The following is a 24998-nucleotide window of genomic DNA, read 5'->3' on the forward strand; positions in this document are numbered from 1 at the left end:
CTGTCTGTACACAACGAATGTTACATTTTGAAATGGAATCATGCTTTCAAAAGTACAGGATATTCTCACAGGCCTCTCAGTGCAGAACATCGGGTCAAAAGGAGGGTAAGGAACAGAAAACTCCTCCACAAACACTCACTGTGCAGGAACTCCCTTCATACCATGCGTTTCTGGGCAGTTCACTCAACCGCCCACTCCCTTCTTCCTGTGTGTTAGTCCCATCATGATGGTGCTTTGGGATTCTCAGCAATCTCCAAACACACCCTAGATGTCAGCTTTAACCCTTTCAGTCCAGAATTATTTTGTCAAGCTGAAAAATGAAAACTCCTTTATTCACGAGAACAGAGACAACATATATTTATACCCTACCTAGGACTGAGACCGAGGAATCCTGTGAGGTTCCAACGCGACTTCTGACAGCATACTGCATGTTAACATACAGCGCTATGATAAGGCGGGCTCTTGAGGTACTGCCAGGACTGAAAGGGTTAACTGGGACACTGGACTTGGTGGGCTGTGGAGCTGAATATATATTTTTTCTTGTTTAACCCATACAGAACATGGCTATCAATTAACACTGTAGTCAAGAAGCATGAAACCATGGCAACCACATGCCCTAAAGTGTCTAACCATTTAAGTGCATCTATTAAACCTGCAGTAGAATCATGGGTATTACAGAATTACCCCTGTAACAGCCATAGCATAATCACTGCTATTTATTATTAATACTATTGATTGATCATTAAAGCTAAAAAAAATGAACCTCCACAATGCTTTTTATTAGGGATTGCATAAAATAAAATGAAAGGGAGCAGGATTATTAAAAAAATGTATCCCAGTGCTGTAGGAGTGGGTTTATGCCAAGTCCAACCCATTCATAGACATTCCATGTATATCATTAATCTTACAACTCAGGACAGTTCTTTACTATTTAATAAATCTGTAAACATTCTGCTTCTGCTTTTCCTGTCCCTCTTGATTCGCTGTTGAAACACAAGTGCTCTCCCAGCCGATTTGGCTATTTATGGAATTCCTTTGGAAGTAGTGCCACTCTGTGTGTGTGTGTGTTTATTAAGGCAGTACCTCAGCTATTTCAGAACAGATTTCTCCACATGACTATAACAGGCTTTTTGTGGCGAAGGTCAGATAGCCGGTGTGTCCGGCCATGCCTCTGGGGGTCACACAGCTATTGCAGACTGCAGTTGCTTGCTGGCCGGTGCCGGTTTCTTTGGGGTCCCTCTCAGCCGTGCTGTCTCCATCCCCGAAGTCCGGGAGCTGCAGGCTGACAGAGCGGACATCGTAAATCCGCAGCAGCACCTCCAGCGTGGTGATCTCCTTGAAGCCAAACTCGTGCATGGCCAGGCACGTTCTCTGGACCTGCTCGATGCACGGAGAGAAGGAGCACATCTGCCCACCTGGAACAAACACAATTACAGATAAGAGCAATGCCAACCCCACCTCCCCCCAAAATAAAAGAGAAACGAGAGCAGATGGGTATTAACCAGGAACCCCGGGATGAGGCCTAACACTTGTGGTACACGTATTGGCCATTCCCTAGAACACACTACCTTTTTTATACCATATTCGGTATACCTTTAACTGTATTTATATTGCTTGGCATCTGAATCCTTGCTGTACAGCCCTTAAAATTGAAATGGATTCTGGGTGTACTGTACCATCACTGTACATTATATTCTCTCCTGCTATAACACAAAAGAAACAACAAATCACACCAGGCCAGGCCACACCACACACTCTGTATTGAACTGTATTGTACTGTACAGCCATTGAAGACACACACACACACTGTCTTGAGAACCCAATCAAAAAGGCCAAGGTAATTAACATACCTCCCCTCCTTTGAAAAGCTAATCTGTTTATCACACTTACACTCATTTTCATATTAAGCTGATCTTACTGTACAGAATGAATGACCCAGTCAGCTCTTTCAGTTCTCCATATTGTTCAAGCTTTGTTTACTCTGACTAGAAAATTCCAACAGTGAGTTTAGAGAGCGAGCAGTTGAATATAAATAATCTTCAGGGGTCTATGTTTGTATCGGATCTGTGCTTGGTTACCCAAGGATATGTTGACAGTCACCATGGAGATTATTCTGCTGCACTTTTCTTTCACCAGCCGGAGTTCCATACTCAGTATTCCCAGTCCTCATATCACCATTGCCAGCAGCTCTCCATTAGACTGCTAATGCAGTCTTATCTCATTGCCTATTGGCTGCGTACCGAGCCTTGCATCCATATCACTTCAGAGCAGCAGATAAGGGGACCAGGCACACAGCACACTGGGAACAGCTGGCACCTACAGCTCAAGGGGCAATAAGCTGAGATTTTAACAGAATATGCCAAAGACCCTTTTAAACAAGGGTGTCCAATCACAGTTCCTGAGGGTCGTTCCACTCTAGGTGTAACAGGTAAAATGAGCTAATGAACTACTTCAGGATCTGGATGGAGGTTTAATTGGCTCGATTAAGCAATTTAGAACAGGGCTGGAACAAAGACTGGGACTGGAAGGGTGAACTTTGGCCACCCCTGCTATGTTGTCTCCCTTTATATGGCAAAATGTCTTATTTTCACACGCAAGCCAATCCAGACTAGCTGCATCCCACGACACTGTGAGTTAAGGTACATTCACTCAGCCTCTGTAACCCAAAACAGTAACATTCAGTGCAGCTCTGTAAGAAATACGTACAAAAAAAAAGGATTTAAAAATCTGAGGATTAGGAGGCATTACATCATGCTGGGTCAGCTGTCGCATACTCGAGCAAGGAAGGAGCCCCTGACCTGTGTTTACTGCACCAGGAAGTGACAGGCTGAGTGCAGCTCACAGCGAGGCTCATTCAAATCTCATTACACAGCTTGGTGCAGAACAACGTGAGCAGCTTGTCTGAGGAGCTGAAAATGTTAACGGAGGAAGACATTCACACTTACAGATGCTTTGATTGGAAAGGGATTTCTATAAATATTTCTCCTGAACTGTATTGTACAAGTAAACACAAAGAAATGATCGTGTCACAATTACAGTGAAGATAAGACGGAAATGAGTCGACGTTTCGAAGCGATCAAATTAAATGAATAAATAGAGGAAAGAGACTGACGACTCTGGCCTTTTCTTGAGCAGGTCACTTCTAGGTAGCACTGTCACAGTATAAGGGATTAACAGGGAGTGATGTAGACAGTTACAAAATCTTTAACTTAAAACACCAGTGTTAATTAACACCTTGATGTCATTAATCTTTGGAATAGTTATAATGCATTGCTGCCAGTAATGGAACTCACTGGGTCTTGGTTAATGATCCACAGTGTAGCGGATCTTAATACCTTAAAATGCATATATCTGATTTTTTTATAGACATCATTTTGCTTTATATATATATATATATATATATATATATATATATATATATATATATATATATATATATATATATATATATTTTTTTTTTATATAGTTATTTTAGGAAGCGTGCCATTAAATCACCCCAGCTTGATCAGTACAGAGTTAAAACCAAGTGTTTCACTGAACTCTGCAGGTTTGATTGCTCACTTCTATTCTTCCTGAAATCCCTCTGTGAACGGTTCCTTTTCGACACAGCTTCACTGCAGGGTTCTCTACCTCTCCTGGCAATGTCACGTCTTCTGCATGCCAAATAAAGATTACTGCAAAGCCTGGGGCGCATGAGGGGTTGTCAGAAGGACTCCGTGATGTGCAAATCTTTGTCCTGTGACCCCCCCTCCCCTCCCCTCGAGTTCCTGAGTGAAAAAGGAAGCTGGCTTGGTCGTGGGATTGGAGGACGCCCTTGAATCTTCAGGTCTCCTGAGCCATGTGGGGAATTGCTGCAGTGAGTGGAAAAGTGATTGGGCAATCCAAACTAGGAGAAAATTGGGGCGGGGATATTACAATTGGACACACAAAAATAAATAAATAAATAAACAAATAAAAAATCGCCGGCTTTCCGGTTTCCACATCCCATGCCGTTACTACAGCAGTTGCATTCTTGTATATTTGACATTCAGTTAATGCTCCAAATCATAACTTCTTTCCCCAGGACATTTCATCCCTTATGCCCAAGACGCTTTACAATTTCTGCTTTTAAAACATCTACCTCAACCTTTTTAAGCCAATCGATCTTCTTGATTCTCACGTGCCCCTCAGCAATCGGACAAATCACTTTCAATTGCGGCTTGACCTGCACAGGAAATAGACTGCACAGCAGCAGCTCCCTCACGGACGGTCTGAAAGTCCATTCGACATTTAAGCATGCCCCCCCAGCTCCCTCAAGCAATTACAGGCAGGATCAGCACTAAATCTGGAAATAGCTTGTACTTGTCTGCCTCTAACCTTGAAGAAAATCTGGTATCTGTAAAATAATAGGTAGGCTTACGATTAGCAGCACATTTATCTTTTGATTCTGTCTGTATGAGATGCATGCTCATCATCTTGCTCTTATACTCAGGTGAGCTGTTTTATTATATGTGACTAATCCATGGATTTTTTCCCCCCTCCACTTCTATGTCAATCGCATTTGATGCGACCTTAAAAACATTCTGCAGCCTGGTCTGATGGCAATATCCACGTGCATTTGCTAAACCCTGCAAATACGCTGGCTTTTACTACAAGTACCCCTTGGTGTTTAACCACAGCACAACTGAGACTTGTATACAAGCATTTCTTGAGACATGGCCAGTAACTGCAGGAACTGAGCAGAGTGATAAGGTTGGAGGTGAAGATCAGTCACCATAAATATTGTCAGTTACTGGGGAAGCTCAATCAATGAGAAGTGTCAATGTGAAACCTCAGCTCAGTTACATTTTTGGTTACATATTTCAATTTAGGGGGGCGGTGTAAAGTCTTGAATTACTTTTCTAATTACTTCCTTAAATATTTACTACCCCCCTTCCCACCACACAAACACAATTCCTCTGTACTTCATTTTCATTTTGTACTCCCTGTGCTGCGATTTATTTATTCCTCTCATTATTTATTCCACTAGCTTCACACTGTCGACGTGACTTTATTTATAATTCAAACACTTTCGCTCACTCCAATACATGACATTTCCATCCAAGCAGGATTTATGGAGACACTCTGACAAGGCAGTGGGGTGAAGCTGAACCCTTGTGCAGAGGCACTCTGACAAGGCAGGGGGGTGAAGCTGAACCCCAGTGCAGAGGCACTCTGACAAGGCAGGGGGGTGAAGCTGAACCCCAGTGCAGAGGCACTCTGACAAGGCAGGGGGGTGAAGCTGAACCCTTGTGCAGAGGCACTCTGACAAGGCAGGGGGGTGAAGCTGAACCCCAGTGCAGAGGCACTCTGACAAGGCAGTGGGGTGAAGCTGAACCCCAATGCAGAGGCACTCTGACAAGGCAGTGGGGGGAAGCTGAACCCTTGTGCAGAGGCACTCTGACAAGGCAGGGGGGTGAAGCTGAACCCCAATGCAGAGGCACTCTGACAAGGCAGGGGGGTGAAGCTGAACCCCAGTGCAGAGGCACTCTGACAAGGCAGGGGGGTGAAGCTGAACCCTTGTGCAGAGGCACTCTGACAAGGCAGGGGGGTGAAGCTGAACCCCAGTGCAGAGGCACTCTGACAAGGCAGTGGGGTGAAGCTGAACCCCAATGCAGAGGCACTCTGACAAGGCAGTGGGGGGAAGCTGAACCCCAATGCAGAGGCACTCTGACAAGGCAGGGGGGTGAAGCTGAACCCCAGTGCAGAGGACACCTAGAGACTCACAACATCATTTTATTGCTGGACTCGGGAAACGCAGATATTTCACTATAATTTCTGCTTGGGAAACATCATTGTTGCGGTAGAAAAAAACCCAAAAGAAAACGTAAAATAATTTAATCAAGAATTTTATGGTCCACTTGAATCAAATTAAACCTGTTTTACAGTTTAAAAGAGAAATATAGAGAGGATTTAAAATGATTTGAACCTATTTCTATACGGTACATTTCCTGCTTGTAACATACCGAATAAACACCCACCATATGTAGCACACCTTTGTGTTAATGATCCGCTCATCGCATGACTGGTTTGTTATAAAATCAGCTGGTGAGTGATGAAGCTTAGGAGATTGGGGTTAAAAAAGTGTGATAGGCTTAATGCTTGGAGTACAAGTTAACACAGCCACAGACCACACTGCAGCATTAAAGAATGCACAGGGCTTTCTTTAAGAGCACATCGGACTGACCACTAGCTAATATTATACCCCTGCATGAAATGCATACATTTGTGTTGAAGCAATAGATTTTGTCTGCAATTAAGAAAACTAAATTACTGATGGCTTTCCATCTTCTTGTATTCAGTGCATTCAGGATATTTTGGGTAACTATCTCAGTTCAGCTGGAAAAGACATGAGTTGCAACTAATAGATTCAAGAAAATAGCCGATTAAGGCTTCCTTTCTCGTCTCCCCCCTCATTGGCTGTGCTGGTCACACGTCTGCTGAATGACATATGCTCTCTTTCTAGTAAGCCTAAGAAGAGTGTTCAAAGGACTTGTCTTTTAGTTTACTTGAATAAAAGGAGCTGGATTTATCCCTATATTAATCACCAATGAAAAACTGCCAGGAAACACCATCAATGTGCGAAGAACAAATTACTAGTGAATTTAAAGCCAACGCCTTAGTGTTTAATCTTTAATTAACATATGCTTTATAACTGTGTCACAGCTATTAATTAATTTTAACTGAAGTACTCGCAAATGAGCAAAAGAATAAACAAAAACAAAAAAATGTAAATGTGTAAATGATGCCATTTAAAACACTGTTGTAATATAAAATAAAAAACATAAAAAAGATTAAAATAGACCCATCTTAAAAGCAAACTAAACTCCCTTCCAGATCTCACTCCCCTTTACGGGCATGCAATTCATGCTAAAATGGTTGCGTTGCTATGGAGACCAGTGTTCTCCTCCAACAGTAGCTTTGCAGTTCATGTCAATCTGTCATGTGACCTTGGCAGGCCCCCTCTGATGCTCTCTTGAAACAAAACAAAAAATGAAAACAAAACAGGGAGTGCTGATATAGTGCACTGATGCTCTTGCACAAATCTGCTCTGTTAAAACTTCAGACTCACCAAGGCCAGGAGGCTGTTTATAAGTGTGGCCATGTCTCATTTTCCACTTCTGGTACCCCACTCCAATATACCTTTTTATTATTTTCTTCCTATGTATGTATGTATGTATGCACACATTTTTTAAATGGTTTGGTCTAAGAAACATAAATCTGGAAGCAGATTTTTTTCATGGTCTACAACTATCCTAATACATGCCATAAAATACTTTGAAACACCGCTCTTGCAAACATGGAAAAAAGCAGCTGCTACAAGCTGAAGTAATTTTTAAAAACTGCTCTTTCTGGCTGGGATCAGTTTAATTCAGATTAATGTATTATTAAACATGTCTGTCTGATATGTACTTTTAAACATGCAGCTGACTTGTGATCCTCACTAATATTTTGTGCAGGGCCACATCAATGCCAAAATCGGCGGACATCACATGGCCAATACAATGATCAGCTTTGAGACAAGTACACAATCAGCCACAAGAAATCCTGCCTATTGTATTTGACTATTCTGATACTGGCTAGATTGTGTATCCCATTACTGTGATTCACTTTCCTCTGCAAACACAAGTAAACTCCCTGGATCTCTGATCAGAACACACTTACCATGAGGAATACTAAACAACTTCACAGCAAAACTGAATAACCAAAAGGGTGGTCTGCTGCACCTTGAAGACACAGGTTTGCATGCTATTCTTTTGGAATTGAAAGCACAGTTTTAATTAAAAGTTGAAATCTCGCTTTCCAAAGCTGTACATGCAATTCTGTAAAACAGTGCAGCTTTGAGATGCATGCAGACCATGATTTGGAGGGCAATTTCTCAGTTTTCAAAGTGCACTGAGTTTCTTACGGACCACAACAACCATCACGGCTGTTTATGTATTTATTCAACACATAACTCCTAGTAGGAGCCAAACCCACACAAATCATTTTAAACAGACAACCCCACCACCACCACCACCCCTCCCCCTCTCCTTATACAGCTGCAGGAGTGTCTAAGCCTTCGCTCTTGCACAGCACTGCTCAGAGGATCAGCTGTCTGCCTGTGCTGCTGCTTGCCTTTCAGAATGCAGGCAGGGGGGCAGGCAGTGGAGCTACCAATGGTGTGTGCAAACCTCTGAAATATCCTGATCAGACCTGGGGTCAATTACAGTTAGAAATTACAATTACAGCAGAATTGTTTGTTGAAATTTCAATTTAATTTACAATGCTTTTTTTGTTCAAGTGCCAGTACAGTTACAATTATGCTGCAGTAACACCCCCCCCCACCCCGTCTATAAAGATCTTACCAAAAATCACAAACAAACTGATTGTAGGGATGGAAATAGACTGCTGCATAGCAGTTTCACCCATTCCACGTTATACTATGAGCCTCATAAGGTAACAGTGTGTCTTATTAAACATGGTAAAACTAGGAATGAATGAAACTGCTATGCTCCCATCCCGGTTATTGTAATGTCATCAAATTTACCATTTATTAAGTCTAATGTTACTGTTTATAGACATCTAAATGTACAACTGTCTGAACACAAGTGCCTCTTACAAAGGTTAAGGGGAAACCAGATACCTCAGGTTTGTCATTTTGAAATGGATTAAAAACTCAGGCATCTTTCTCAGGGTCTCAGTAGGAGGAGCAGCGCACTCCTGCCTAGCACCGATGAGCTCTGCAGTCAACAGCAGAGTACACCATCACATCAATTAAGAATTATTATAGACTGTATGAGCGTGCCTGGCAAGCAAAAGTGAGAAATCCGAATTCAGCTGGAGCCTGTACAACCTGTAATAAAATCAAATAATACGAAACAAACGCTCTGCCCAAAAGCAAGGTCATCGATTAGAAGGAGAGTCTGTCCTGGGACACATTTACATACATTAAGTAAAGAAGATAGGCATTCCTTTCAAACTGATACATTTACTAATACAAATGGACACTTACTATAAAATTGTGAAATTTAACTTAATAAACAGAGAAATGTATTTCTGGGCTGAGCCGCTAAAGATTTGTCAGATTTGTCAGTTCATGTTTATTCCATTTTTAGTCCAGGTTAAAATGCAGACACTGCAGATCTGCCTTCAGATGGAGGAGATGGAGAGGCTGATGCAGCTGAACTCCCTCCAGTACAATCCAACCCTGACGAAACACAACTCACTTCTCCAGTCAGCACTGCAACGGGATTGCATGGAGGCAGAAAGCTGGGGCAGAACACAAGGATCAGACACCTGACAGTTGCCACGACGACAGAACAAGTGTGGCTGTCAGGGAAAGGTGTTGCATGATGGTTATTAATAAATTAATAACCCCATACCCCCACCCCTTCACACCTTTGTCTAACAAGTTAATAAACAAATCTTGGCAGATGTCACATTAGTGAAGGAAATTCTGAATAACGAGTAGTTAAAAATGCTATCTAGACTCCTGAGAGACCAATCTATCAACCACAGGCAAAACAGTACAGGATATCCAGTACTTAAAGCAGAACAGGAGCAATGAAGCTGAAAAGCAATTCAGCTATTTGTTCAATAGGACTGACCAAAGCAAAGGTATCAACAGTACCATGCCAGCGCACCGTCTGTGGTAGGAGGACCAACTGGGCATGTGTGGACTAGCCTGAGAGAGGCCACTGTATTGATTAGCTTCCAGGTAACCAGGACACACTCCAAGCACAGTAACTCTCCTGGTAGAACTACTGTAGGAATGCCTAATGCCATTTTCATATTAGCACAATGGAATTTCGTAATCGCAAAGACTGCACTAAATACTGGAACCATGAACACAGTATACCATAAACCCCTTTACATCTACAGCCGTAAAGAAACCTACAATATTGACAGCAGGAATGAAGAACAAACAGTACTGCACAATACTGTATAATGTAAAACTGGCATCCATTTCAATTAGCATTTAAATGCAAGCGAATTAAAGGCGGTTCACTGTTCTCGGGATGGTGCTGTATGTGGAGTTGTCCAAACCAAAAAACGTTTAACAGACACAGACACAAAAATAAACAAGGCACCATTTTGAAAACACATTATCGCAGAACTCTGCTAAATTACAGGGCGAAATCTGGACAGAACTTGGACAAATGTCACTTGCTACCGTGTGCCAGTTCCTTGGCAGAGTTTCATTTTAAAATGTTTTATTCATATGGAGCATTATTTACAGTGTGCCCTGAGCCAGACTGCTACCAACCTTTTTAAGTATCTCTGTGTGGAACGCTGCCTTAATATGGAGGGTACCAAAGAAAGAGCGAGTGAGAGAGAGGGACTCTAAGCAATGAAGAGACTGCATATTTAAAAGTGAATTTTACTGGATGGAGATCACTGAATACAGTATTTCATGTGTGACTAATGTTTCAACACGTGTTCACCATCATCATTTAAATGCATACAGCGCAATCATGCCAAGCCATCTTAGAGCACTTCACAAATATAAGCAAACAGATGTTTCTTGAGGGGCTTCCTGAAAAAACAATTGGGACCCTAATTCCCTAACGGACCTCGGAAGTGCCTTCCACAGTTTCGGTGCAAGTCAGCTATATAGCTGATCATACATGGACCAGGCTGTGTCATAACATAACACAGAAGACACTGCGATCACTTTGAAATGCTTCTCTGACTTTAGAACCAATTTTCTTTTTAGTACTGCTGCATGGTACAGCTTATAACTCAAATTAGTGAGCCATTAAACACAGAATTTAAGGTGAATATACACTGTAATAAGCAAAAATCAAAACCTCCCTTAATCAGCATAACTGTGGATTGCTATACCCCCGGTTGTATCAATATAGTTTCACTGTGTCTATATACATAGTCAGTATCCCCTGAGATTCAGGTTACTTCATAATGCGAGGCTCCTGCTGTTTTCATGCATGAAATTAAAACCAGCTACCAATTAAGAACAAAAGCACGTGGAGCTACACGATCAGAGGCTCACTAACTCTCACTCCCCCCTCCAAAGCAGGGCTCTGCTTTATTATAGTCCAATATAACCCACAGTCCAGTCACCCCCACTCGTCAGACACAGTAGTACATTAAAGGAACTGGAGCGAATGCAGAACCTCCCTCATTTAGAACTGTGTGAAAGACTGCTTGGTTCTAAATCAGACTAACAACTAAAATGGTTTGGCGATGGAGAGGTTGAAAATGAGCCGCCTTTCGACAAATCAGAAATAATGCATTATGGTGCTTAAAAGTGCAAGTCATCCTGGGTTATATACTCTGTGGGCCTTGTCTGAGCAGGAGATGCTTCGTGCAGCACAGCTAGTAACTCCAGACAGGCTCTTCACGCATCGACCTGGAGGAGCAGCATCGACCACAGGAGATTGAAACTGCAGAAAGGAAACAGCGTGACCAGCACACCTCACCAACACAAACCCTTCTGGATCTTTGAACAGAAATTACACAGCCACCTTCCGAGTCAATACACAGCAAGCAGCACGGCAATGCAGTTGGTTTACCCCTATTGATTTCAAAATCTATTTCATTCTCCATTAGTCTACCAACAGCATGTCTCGATGCATTTTCAAAAATCTACTTTTTTTGTTCAATCTGTGGAACAATCAATCTTCAGACCTATCCGTCTGCTCGATCAACAGCCCCACAAACAGATAAAAGAATCACAGTATAAACAGAAAGAAAGACTGAACTTGCAGATGCAATTCAAGGGTAAAACAACTGGTTTCGTTGAATGGCATTTCCTACTTCTTGGCAGCAATGTGTGTTCCAGACAGTCTCAGCCCTACTTCTACCACATGTTAATGTGTGTAGCTGTGACCGATACTTTTTAGAGTAACTCATTATAATTGTAATTACTGCAATTGAACGCAATCACATTGTAATTGCATTTTCAGCAAACAATTCTGCTGTAATTGTTGTTGTAATTCTAATTATAATGGACCCAAAATCTGCTCTACAGTACTTACCGCTACAAATGCAATTTTTTACCCATCCCTTCATTGATGATGTTTGTTATGTTGCTCTCTCTAACTGGCTACCATATATGTTTTTTTGCTTCCTGAATTGTAGAACTCACGTGATTTTGTGACCTTTTAATTTGGATGCCTCCCCTTGACAGTGCAGTCAGCAGGGGTTCTAGTGACGAGGAACATAAAACAAATGAGTAGGCCTAGGGACGATTAACAACGGTGCTGGTATCTCCGGTTTTAGAAGACGAGATAACAACAGTTCTAGAGTGCTTCAAGACTGTAAAAACTGAGGGAGGTGTCTCCTATCTGATCAGAGAGAGAGACAGAAGAGAGAGAGAGAGAGAGAGAGAGAGAGCTTTTTATAAAATAAACATCAGTCGGAGTGAATTCTAAGTATTTCGGGAGAGCTGCAGATGGCTGAGACATCTCAAAAATGTTCAAAAAAACTGTAGGGTGAGGAGGACAGAGAGAGAGAGGGTCTGCAGTAACAAGACACACATGGGGCTGCTGAAACACCTGATCTAAACCCCTGGCAATTGCAGGTACAGTAGAAGCGGTCTATTTATTCACCAGTTTAGTTTCTTGCTAGTTTTATACTGAGTATGTTCATCGCATCCATGCTAATTCCCGACGTACTGACTCATCTGTAGGTACAGTCATCTTCTTACATCCAAGCCAGATTCTCTTTGCATCATGTTCCCACACTGCACGATAACCTAGAATGAGTATGTTGTCATCTCTTGATGCCATAACCATGATTTATTGACCCTGCCTTCGCCTCAGACGATTTATAACCTGACTCAATAAATCTTATTGACCTTAACAGATACCACTGCAGTGCTTGCTTATTATATAGAGCAATGACTGTTGTGGTTTGTCGAGCCGACTTCAACTTATAGCACAGGGGCTGAGCAGTTTTAAATTGACAGAGCCAACAGACTCAAGGCCTTCCAAAGGAGGTTAATTAATCTAGTAAGAAGCAGCTAGACTGCTGTGGAGAAAGACAAGACTGCTGGTGCTGGAAAAGTTGACACTGTTGGGGTGAGGAGAATACAAGTTAGATTCAGAGAAGAGAAAAGATTCTGACTTGTAATAGGAATATTCAGTGCAGGCAGCCCAATACTGGTTTATCAACTCCAATTCCTTTTAAAAATCTATTCCAACACATCATTGATGAAATATTGCAATTAGCAGAATTCTGTTAATGAGCTTCTCACAGTGGCAACACATGACATGAAGTTACTGATAGTCAATTAGATTGGCTTCAAATGAAAGCAGTTGACCAATCACAAGATTACGTCTCTAAAATATAAATTATAATTCCTTCGAAGGAATTGGATTTGGAATTGATTTTAAAATGGAATTGGAATTGAAAAACAGGAATTGATTCCATCCCTGTTTTCAGACTCTCTTATCAAGCCAATACAGGGGGAGAAACATCACCAGGGTGGCGCTACGAGCAGATAGCTGCCTTACCTTCTTCTTTGATGGCAGCCTTGGCATGTCCGATAGCTTCCCATGGGGAGGGGATGTCCAGGAACACCGCGTCGGCAACTCCGACCACGCCGAAGCCCTCTTTACACACATCCTGGTTCTTCACTGTGGCCAAGTGCGCCACCTTGTGCTCCCGGAACTCCTCGGCTGCTTTCTCGGCTCTCTGCTCGTGGAACTCCACGGTGTACAGGTGGCCAGTGGGGGCGATGGTCCTGATGATGGCATGGGAGAGAGAACCACTGCCAGTACCTGAAACACAGCCCAAACAGCACATCTACATTTAGCACCCAACCATTGCCTTCCTACAGCCAGCCAGAAGTCTTGAGCTGCAGCATCAGGACTGTGCTACATCTCTCCTGCACTGGTCAAGGCAATTCTCCAGTCCTGGATGGCCATTCCACTACAGGTTCAAGAAGCATAATCACACAGATATTGCACCTCAGGACCTGGTCAAGGGTTTGGTTGGTAAGTTTAACCCTCTCATAAGCTGCTAAGATAGGTCTGCAATACTGACACATCATGGTATCCTAACAGGATGGCTGAGGGTATTGTATATACACACAGAGGGTATCATATCTTCTACATTCAGAACACAGCTTTGATGTAGAACTCATTAAGACACACAATAAACCATCACTCTTACTCCAGGTTGGGTTCACATCGCACGCATTTAACAGGGAAATGCAGGGAAATGCAGTTTACCCACAGGAAGTGATGTTTTAGAGTGGAGCGGCTCACTTTCACACAGCCAAGATCACAAAAACAGAGTTTTTGTTCTCATGGTAACAATGAGAGCAATGTTTATCCAGAGGTCCTACATTGAAATGCAAATGAGGGCGGATGAATGAAGTCAAACAGTTTGAGCAAACCGAGGGGAGATTTCCAGATCAGACCCAGTAATGGCCTATCAGCCCCTCCCCCCTCCTTTTGAAAATGCATTTATTCAGTGTACATAAACATATAAATGCAATTTGTGCTTGCAAACAGATCAATAAAAAATAAAAATAAAAAAACATGCAGTTTGCAATCCATTCCAATCCTGCCCTTGGGATTGTGACACAAGGAAGATGACTGCAACAGGACATAATGTACTGTGCTTGAGAGCTGAGCCATGGAAGACTTATATCAGAGAACGCATTGCAGCACTGAGACTCAAAATGAGGGAAGACTACTAATAAACTCTACAGACCAAACCGGACACACGAACCTAGCTGCCATATAAGCACCATTAGGTAGCCTTTGTGTTTTCAATATTAAAACATATCAGGCTATAATGCAAAGACACATCTTCAGAGAGTAAAAAATACATAATTTGCATCATTAAAAGGGGAACCCTGTTTATTAGCTCACTACAATATGAGCAGGTAAAACTGAGTTTAACATAACTGGTTGATAGCTAGGGTATGCTTAGAAAAAATCTGGAGACTTAGAAGTGAAGGATGTGACACCATCATGCTAGATAGATTGTTTCTCCCTATGCCAGATCAAGGAATGCAGGTAGGTAGGTAAAGTAGACAAATGTAGCATGTCACTTCCTTCACCTACAAAACTGACAAATACCTTAAAGAAAACACAGTCCTGTATAAACATGCAAAACACACACATTTCGGCAGCAAAGTAATTAACAGGACTAAAAGCAACTGAAAATATAAGAAGAGTTTCTAGTCGCTTGCTCTTTAACATAAGAGGTGAAAAAAGTAGCTGTAAAACTGATTGTTTGTAAAGGTTTCTACATCTCTGAATGGACAGCCGAGAAGAGGTTAAAGGGCTTTATTCAGTTTTCTGTTCGGCTTCACAAATCAGCTGCCTATGAATGCACCACCACACTTCAGCCTTCTCCAGCAAGATCACATGGGCAGGCTTAAGTGACCGACGTCATGTTAGCAAGGATAAGCTGAACCAGCACAGCACAGGCAGGAACGCAGAAGAACATTTAATACTACAGAGTGCATGGCCCGTGAGTGTGTGTGTGTGTATGTCTGTGCACCAAAAAAGATACTGCAACTGCACTAGCGTTCAATACTCAACTACTGGCTATTAGCCATCATGCACACATGATACAGACATACTGTATAGATTTTATTGGTGCAAGCCGGGCGGATGCACACACGGTACAGACATACTGTATAGATTTTATTGGTACAAGCCAAGCGGATGTCCCTGGGATTACGCAAGATTCTTTACCTCAAAGAGCTTGTCTAAATTGAGCCCAGAGCAAGGAGGATTGCTGGTCAGGTCCCTGGGATGACACTTCCAGCGCAGCAGGGAGATTAACTGCCCAACCCCTCCACTCACTAATCCTCCACACCACTGTTTATCAGTCTTATTACTCAGAGCGTGGGGCTAACTGTGTATGAATCACCCATTGCATCAGTGTTGGAGGGGATTGAAATATACAGAAGTGGAACTGGAGTTCACCTAGCATTTACTTTGATGCAGAATGAGGTACAAGTCCCAGTTTACAGTCCTGAACTATATGCAGAGGGCATGATTCAGACACACAGAGCAACAAGCCCTAAGTCTAACAGCTAGCAAGCAGATTAATTTACATTTGAAAGTTGATTTTGCTTTTTTGTCAAACTTTCAGACTGCAAATACTCATGGACAAACGCTGTCACAGTCAACACAGGCTGCTGTATTGCAGAATCTCTATAGTTTGCAGTATCTAGAGATGAGTTTTAGATCCTAGAGACAAACCCTTCAACAGGCCTCTGCTCATTCCCACCCGTTCTGAACACTGTCCTACCCGACAGAAATACTGAAGCTCAACAGACAAGCTGTCAGTCAACACCCATGCTGGTATTCATAAATCTATCCTCACAAGACTGGGAAATATTTCACACCGTAGATTTCAGTTCTAAAAATGTAACCGCATTACATACTACATACACTCTGCAATTACTGTAAAATGCAATGTTGTACAAAAACACACACACTACAAAATGGCACTACAAAAGTTTCCCAATAATAAATAATGTCAGACAGTTATTTACAGTTGCAGTACACCATGGGCACAAAAAACTGCAAAGAGCTATACTGAAATACAGATTAACACTGCGGCTCAACAGAACCATGCTGCTACTGTTCTTTTTATCAAGATCCTTTGTTCACTGATAAACGTTATCTCTAATTATTATTTTCCACTGACAGGCAAATAAACTGGAAAGGGTTTTTCATTATCCAGTCTCCATTAACCAATTACAACTCAAAACACCCCAATTACAGAAAATATACCAACCAATCGGAATGAGTTAGACACGACAACCAAGCAAAAAGCAGTATACCACATTACATCACCAGTATCCAATCACAATTAAACTCCCCTTTTCACAATTCATGCTCATTTAAACCTTCATTTCAAAATCACCTTAGCATTACAGAAAAACAAATGCAGATAACTATTTTTTTTTTTTAGAAAGAAAATGTGAAATCTTGAAATGCATCGCCCTCCCCACGATGGATTTAAAATATCTATTACCTCAATCACCTCAAAGGAAGAGTTGCTGGCGTGCAATGCAGAGGAACACTTCCAGCACTGAAGCTTTCAAAAATAGAACACTACTATGAGCCATTCAATAGTTCCACTGTCTTATATGTAAATATGTGACATTGTTTAGGGGCATACCAAGATCTAGGTCGCCTAGCTCAGTGAAGTGAGTTTTTTTTACCCTAGACCGTACTACAGCGGTGGTTATTTTTTCTCGAGCTCTTTGCAGGTTTGCAGTGCTCAGACGGTAAGGACCTCCTGAAAAACACCAGGTGAATACTATACACTGGTGAGTGCTGTGCGAAATGATTATTAGGAGAAGCTCTCCCCAGTTGCTTGGGTTTGTAGCGATTGCTGCTTTTCTTAGGCTCTGTGGAGAAGCGCACTCCACATGAATCCAAGCTGCTGTTTCTTCACCTGTTTCCCTTGGAATGGTAAATTAGCCAGATCAACACCAACGACCCTCGTCTGTGGAGATCTTATCGGATACCCGCTTCGTGCAGCACTGAGATATATATATACTGTTCATCAAAGAGAGAAAAGAAAAAAGAAGTTCAGGGCTGCAGAAGTTGTTCCTGGAAGGGCATTTAATTCAAGACGGCCGTTTATCAACACTCGCACTCGACTTTCCTCAAGATTATCACTCCTACCCCCATGGGAATGCTGATATCTGTGTAGGAAAGCGATGGCTGATAGCAGGGGGTTTCAATGCCACCTCTAAGGGCAATATGAAAGTTGAGGCCTGGCGACCTTAGCAGCGAGTTACGGTTGTGCAAACATGCACGGTATCTAGACTTTTGAGTTTCGATCAGCTGGCTCTCGTAATGTAAACACGTGATAAAGGCTGAACGGACCACCTTCAAATCTCAGCCAGACCTTGACTTTGATATCATTCTCTCAGGTTGACCTGGTTGCAATGTGAGAGAGGGAGGCCCATATGCACAGCCCTGCCCAGGACACACCCCAACACACTTATCCTGCTATCGCTTAATTAATGCTCCACTTGTCAGTTGGGGACAAATCCAAGATAACGGAATGCTTTTAAAACTAGTAAGAGAGATCTCAAAACAATAACTGGGCTGTTTCAAAGGAGTTGTTTTTTATTCTTTAAGAAACCGCTTCTGTTTGAAAGTATTTCAAAAGTTTGGGCCATTGGTAAGAGCAAGATGAGCAGCCATAGCAATGGATTACCAGTTTTCAGCTCATGTAAGAAATTGCAGAAGCTTTTCATTGTAAACTGTATTCCCCTAGAACTTTCATAGTGCAAGAACAGGCATGCATACGAGCGACGGTACTAGAAACGATCCTCATCAGCAAGAGAAGTCTTGAACTTTCATGCATGGTATGAGTTTGTAGCTAACAACCAACCCCATCAACTCCCCTCTGAGACGTGCGAATACAGAAGGGGCTGGGTAACCCTTCCTATGATCTGAAAGCACAGAGAAAAAAACAACTGATCACCACTTGAGGGTTTTTACATATTTAAATCTGCAATGATTGGACCAAGCACTGGGAGAGAAAGAAGTATTATGTAAGGAACCAAATGACCCAACAGCCAATAGCATGCATTGATTTTTTTTATTTTCACCTCCCCCGTAGATTCATTATGTTGTCTGCAATGGTCCAGTTACAATTTGTTGAGGTATTGTGAAGACCAATACTAATGAATTTCAACAGCAACCAACCCAGTTCAATGTGTCCGACAGCTCCATAAATCGTGCGGCAAGGACTGCTTCAGTCAGCTTTTTATTGTTTGCTGCTGTCGCCTTTATTTTTCTTGCAGCCCTTTCCACGGATCTTGGCATTAAGGGTTAAGTAAGCGTCTTCAGCGTCTGGAATTAGAGTGACACTTTGCCATTGTTTTCCGAATGTCAGCTGAGCTGCACTCCACAGGGACCCCAGGCCAGCTCTTGTGTCACAACAGTCCTTATAAATATGCATGCAGGACTACGCAAACCACTGACACTACAGCCCCCTTCCCAGCTCTCCTCCCTCCCTACCTCCCTCCTCTGCGCACAGTGCTGCACCATGCTCACTCAGGCTTGCACTTGCTGTCTTGCTGAGCACGCCATTTGCTTCAGAGACAGAAGGAATACTCAAGTCCCAAGCCCTTCTGGCTCACTGTAAATGCATTACATCGCCCTTAACAATAACACGAAAATATCTTATAATAATGCAGCATGTGGCTGCAATTCATGAAACACAGGGTAGTTTGCTAGCACTATTAGTCAAATTTATAATAATACTGCACTGCCTCTTTCAAAAGTGAACTAAGTCTACTAGTTTGCTGGACTTAACTACTTAGCATACAGTGATGCTTCAAATAAATGTCCACAAACTAGATGAAACAACCCAAGACACTCACTTGAAATAAAAAAAGAAGAGCTGTTCCGTGGTTTACAGGCTGAGGAGTAGATGGCTGCTTATTTATGTGCCTGTAAACAGACGTTGTATAAAAGCAGAGCTGGTTCACTGTCCATCTGCAGTCACGTCTTTCTTTCTCTTGACCCCAAGGATTTCATTTTAATTCGGTTCCGAACCTCCAGCATGTTTCATTTGTGCGTAAGGTTTTTATTTCAACAGAATTCTGTTTCTCAGTTTCTCAAATTACCCAAGTTAAAGTTTTTACAGTCAAGTTCCAAAGTCACAAAAATGTCTCAGACTGCTTTGGCGTTTAAAGACCCCTGCTGTCATCGGCCATTTCTACACAAAACTGGACAACAGCGACCAGGTTAATATAGGTTTCCAACAGTGTTCAAATAATCATTTTTAGAAGCGCTTTTTAATCAAGTTACTAAACTATTATTTCTATTATATATAATGCATTATTAAGTGGGGAGTACAGGGTATGTATTACAGTACTTTGCATGCAACTCAAAAAAATACAATAAATAAAACACTCCCCTAATTAAATAAATATTACAGCACCAAAGCGGATGTTGAGATAAGAAATCGCTAATCCAGGATGCACGTAACCTTTTTTAATGAAACACGCACCTGATTCACACACCACTGATCCAGGCTTCAGCTCCAGCATGATAGTGATCATGGAGATGTCGGTGGAGTAGAGGATCTGGGTTCGATGGGGCAGGTTCTGGGTCCACAGCTCAGGGGTGGGGTGGAGGACGTACACCCACCCACCTTTGCTGCAGGTGACCTTGGATCCAAACCTCTTCCCGATTAGGTCAGAGGAGTGCCGGATGACACCGTATTTAGTCTGGGTCTGGGTGCCGTGCTGGGCCTTGACTGGAAACATCGACTCATGTCCCAGGAAGACAATGGCAATGTCACCTTCCCGGATGTACTCTCCATACTCCACGAAACTCATCTGAGACGAGAGCAGAATGCTTCAGATTGTTACGAACTCAGTCTTCAATTAAAAAATTAATTAAAGAAGAAAAGATGATCTTCAGAGTCTGACTCTTACAGCAAATGAAAACAGCAAATCAAATATAGAGCTTTGATAAAAAAAAAAAAAACATAGGAACAGTAAATAAGATCACGACCAGATGTTTTATAGGCTGAATGGGCTTTCCCTTTCGGCAAGATTGAAAGTCACATTACTGAATTTGGTTATAACTGCCAATGATCTTCATTAACTGACTGAATTAACACACAGTAGCACTGCTTAAATGTTGTTGTTGTTCCCAAGTTAATGTGATTTTAAATGATGTTCTGAATTTTTACACACACATATAGCACAGAAGCTTGATGTGAACGACAGTATTCAGGGATCAGTATCGTAATGCCAGCTCGTACCAGTGGAGAGGGTCTAACCATTCTTGGCGATGGCTTTGACCGCTGTACAGGAATCTGCAGAAACATTCATTAAGGCGATCCGATTGTGTCTGTCCTGCAGTGTCCATTAAAATAATACTGAGTTTACAGTCTAATAAATGTTATGCTTGCATTATTTAACCTACAGTATTATTGCTAAGCAAGTGACTTTCCTCAATAATGTAATACAACTGCAAGGAAGAACAGATTGTAAAATGCAAGTACAGTGCTGACAATCAGCAAAATCTGCACTAGAGGTACATCAGTGTAGAATGAGACCTCTCACACACACACACATTATATATATATATATATATATATATATATATATATATATATATATATATATATATATATATATATATGTGTGTGTGTGTGTGTGTGTGTATGCAAGTACACAAGCAGCAATGACCAATGCGTTCGTTACTGGTAAATTAAAGCCCAATTTAATTTCGGGTTCGTTGTGGTCTCCGAATTATATATATATATATATATAATATATTTATATATATATATATTATATATATATATATATATATATATATATAAATGACTATACTGGTTTGAAAAAACATACTAAAGTAGAACTCCTTCATCTTACTTACAAGGGGTTTTGTAATGTGACCCAAAACAAACAAAAAGGTTGTTTACCAAAATGGGAATATATATATATTATATATATATATATATATATATATATATATATATATATATAAGCTCAAAGAGCCAGCTGCCCAACGTTTCGATATGTTGTACATATCTTTCTCAAGGGAGCATGTGTTTGAATCAAAACATTGGAGGTATTTATAGGTGTTTGACGGCATGACAACTACTTGTTATTGTTTATATTCAAATCCATGATTTATTCTTACATGATGTAATGGTGTTCTATATATTGTGACATCACTTTTACTTATATCTTTAGATCTATATTAATTCTAATTAACATTATTTTATATAAACTTAGATTTATATTATCATGCAATGCTGGCTGAGGATCAGCCTTGATATGGTCTCCCCAGCGCATCAGCATGCACAACTTTTGAATTAATTTTGTCTATTTAATTATTTTGAACTTTTAGATATTCATTGGAATTAATTAGTTCATTCTTTTCTGTTCAGTCCCGCTGGCATAATTGTGTTCAGTCTATTTATCCATTTACTTTCTTTTATTCTTCTATATGTCGCATTGTCTAATTTTAGCTGTTCTAATACTACAACTTTACATCATTTATGTTATGTCCTTGACTGGTGAAGTGCTGTACTAAAAAAAACCAATCCTCAGAGTTGGGGAACATTGTCAGAGCAGAAGGAAGCAATTTTTCTTCCAGGACAACCTTGTACTTGGCTTGATTCATGCCAATGCTGCCCGATTCCAGCCTTGCTGAAGCACCCCCAGATCATCACGGATCCTCCACCACATTTCACAGTAGGTGCGAGACACTGTGGCTTGTAGGCCTCTCCAGGTCTACGTCTAACCATTAGACGACCAGGTGTTGGGCAAAGCTGAAAATTGGACTCATCTGGGGGTGCTTCAGCAAGGCTGGAATCGGGCAGATTTGTCTTTGTGAAGGACGCATGAATCAAGCCAAGTACAAGGTTGTCCTGGAAGAAAACTTGCTTCCTTCCGCTCTGACAATGTTCCCCAACTCTGAGGATTGGTTTTTCCAGCAGGACAATGCTCCATGCCACACAGCCAGGTCAATCAAGGTGTGGATGGAGGACCATCAGATCAAGACCCTGTCATGGCCAGCCCAATCTCCAGACCTGAACCCCATTGAAAACCTCTGGAATGTGATCAAGAGGAAGATGGATGGTCACAAGCCATCAAACAAAGCCGAGCTGCTGGAATTTTTGTGGCATAAAGTCACCCAACATCAATGTGAAAGACTGGTGGAGAGCATGCCAAGACGCATGAAAGCCGTACTTGAAAATCAGGGTTATTCCACCAAATATTGATTTCTGAATTCTTCCTAAGTTAAAACATTAGTATTGTGTTGTTTAAAAATGAATATGAACTTATTTTCTTTGCATTATTCGAGGTCTGACAACACTGCATCTTTTTTGTTATTTTGACCAGTTGTCATTTTCTGCAAATAAATGCTCTAAATGACAATATTTTTACTTGGAATTTGGGAGAAATGTTGTCAGTAGTTTATAGAATAAAACAAAAATGTTCATTTTACCCAAACACTTACCTATAAATAGTAAAACCAGATAAACTGATAATTTCGCAGTGGTCTCTTAGTTTTTTTCCAGAGCTGTGTATGTATATAAGTCATTCTTTTCCCTCTTAAATGCATTAAAAAATACAAAAAAAAAAAAAAAAGTTAATTATGTTTAAAAGTAACTGAACAAGCCGTAGTCTGTGCGTTTGCTTACGATTTTCAGTTAGAACTTCCAGGCAAACTTTTGCTTGTAACTTTGTAAAATGCTCGGTTTCGGTTCACCTTCCGGCACGCGCATCTGCCAAACCAACGAATCCTTCGCGATTAAACGGTTTGATTCGGTAACGGCGTGGTGTGCTGGTAGCTCTGTCGACAGGTGTATGTAAGTGATAATGCTGTTATCTTTTATTTTCTACTAACACTTTAACCTATGAATGAAACAAAATCCGTTCAAACCCACCTTAAACATACCGACCGTCCTAGAAACGCCAACTAAATAAAATGCACTCTAACAATATTAAACACATTTAGTAATAGCTGTATTTTAATTCACATGATGGATAGATAGATAGATGGATAGATAGATAGATAGATGAGTGTTACGTGTAACACTCAATAGTGAATTGCTACTCTATCACAGAACAAAACACCGCTGATCTCAGACTTGCTACCTCTTTATAATTTTTTACTTAGATTTTTTTTTATCAGAATGTCTTGCCCCGATACGTTATGTGCATTAGGATGCTGAATGGTTTAAAATGACAACCTCGTTCAGTGTAATCGTTTTCACGAACTAAAATCTACAAAGAGTATATCTGTAATTTATTAAAACAATTAAAATAAAATAATACGCATGCAAAGAGATGGTTCCCTAGACTGAGTACATGTTACCATGAGAAGAAATACAAATACACGTGCCTCTCTCCAAGTATATAACATCGTGATTTCCACACGTGTACACTCCATGTAGAAACAGCGAGCGGGATTGCATTCGTGTAATTAAACAGTGTGAATGTATCCCCTGCTAAGCTGTTTCTGGAGATGTAAAGCACTCACCTGCAAAGCAAGATACACTTCGCAGAACAACATGCGTGCAGATGCTCGTCTCAGACTGATGACGAAACGCAACTCTTAAAAAGGCAGATCATGTTTCTGTACTGTCCCGTTACTAAACGATCCTTGAACGGTTTTGGATCATTTTTGTGTGTGCGTGTGCGTGTGTGTGTGTTTTATTTAACGGTCTTTAAAGAAAGAAAATAAACCTCACATTCAAAAAGCAATCCCCTTAAAATAAAATCATTTTGTTTTATTAACCAACCAACAAATGCAATTAGCTATTTCCAAAATAACCTCTCCTATAGCTTATATTTTAAACTATTATTATTATTATTGATATTTTATTGGCCAAATATAGCAGACCTGATACATAAATGCCAGTGGAACGGTAGAACTAACAGGATGTCTTTCGATGCAGAGATTTCTAATTACACAAAATTAATGGAACTGATCAAAAACAAGAAAGCAAGCTTAACTCGTGTAATTCTGAAATGTTTGATTTCTATAATCCTTAGCCCCCGGAGCTCCTCTTCAACGCTTCTCAATAAAAAAATAAATAAATAAAAAATACAATAGTGTATCACAGAGTATATAAAAAAAAAAAAGTTTTTTGCTCCTTTTTTTGTATCCTTTTACATTACTAAATGTCAATATGCATTTAAAATAATATTGTGCATGTAGAACACAGCAGGACGTTAACCAATTAGACTATGGTGATATACTCTGTGATACACTATTGTGTTTTTTTTTTCTTTTTTTTAGTGAACGAATGCACATTACTATCAATATTCTCTGTACAGTAGAACAAGTTTTGATTTAAAGTTGTAAATCCTGCAAACGAGTTATGCGGGTAAATTTCATTTTAGTATTCCGTTGGTATATGAAAGTATTTTCGATCAATATGTATCATGTGGTCTGCTTTTAGCCCTTGTCCAATTGAATGAATGGACTCTAAATAACAACCAATAGGATTGGAGCTCTGCTCATGTATAAAAACACCAAGATACTCTTCAT

At 40.9% G+C, this 24998-nt stretch overlaps 1 protein-coding gene across 1 annotated transcript; it reads right to left on the reverse strand.

The window, feature by feature from the left end:
• Nucleotides 1-311: 311 nt before the first annotated feature.
• On the reverse strand, nucleotides 312-24044 carry LOC121323932 (tRNA (adenine(58)-N(1))-methyltransferase catalytic subunit TRMT61A-like). The gene is made up of 4 exons (XM_041265270.1): nucleotides 23985-24044; nucleotides 19981-20311; nucleotides 13479-13745; nucleotides 312-1415 (listed from the first exon to the last, which is right to left on the reverse strand). Exons 1-4 carry the CDS (start codon nucleotides 24015-24017, stop codon nucleotides 1117-1119), a joined length of 930 nt encoding a protein of 309 aa, XP_041121204.1. The 5' UTR covers nucleotides 24018-24044; the 3' UTR covers nucleotides 312-1116.
• Nucleotides 24045-24998: the final 954 nt, after the last annotated feature.

Source organism: Polyodon spathula, chromosome 12 (genome assembly GCF_017654505.1).
Source record: "Polyodon spathula isolate WHYD16114869_AA chromosome 12, ASM1765450v1, whole genome shotgun sequence".
Lineage (NCBI taxonomy): Eukaryota > Metazoa > Chordata > Actinopteri > Acipenseriformes > Polyodontidae > Polyodon > Polyodon spathula.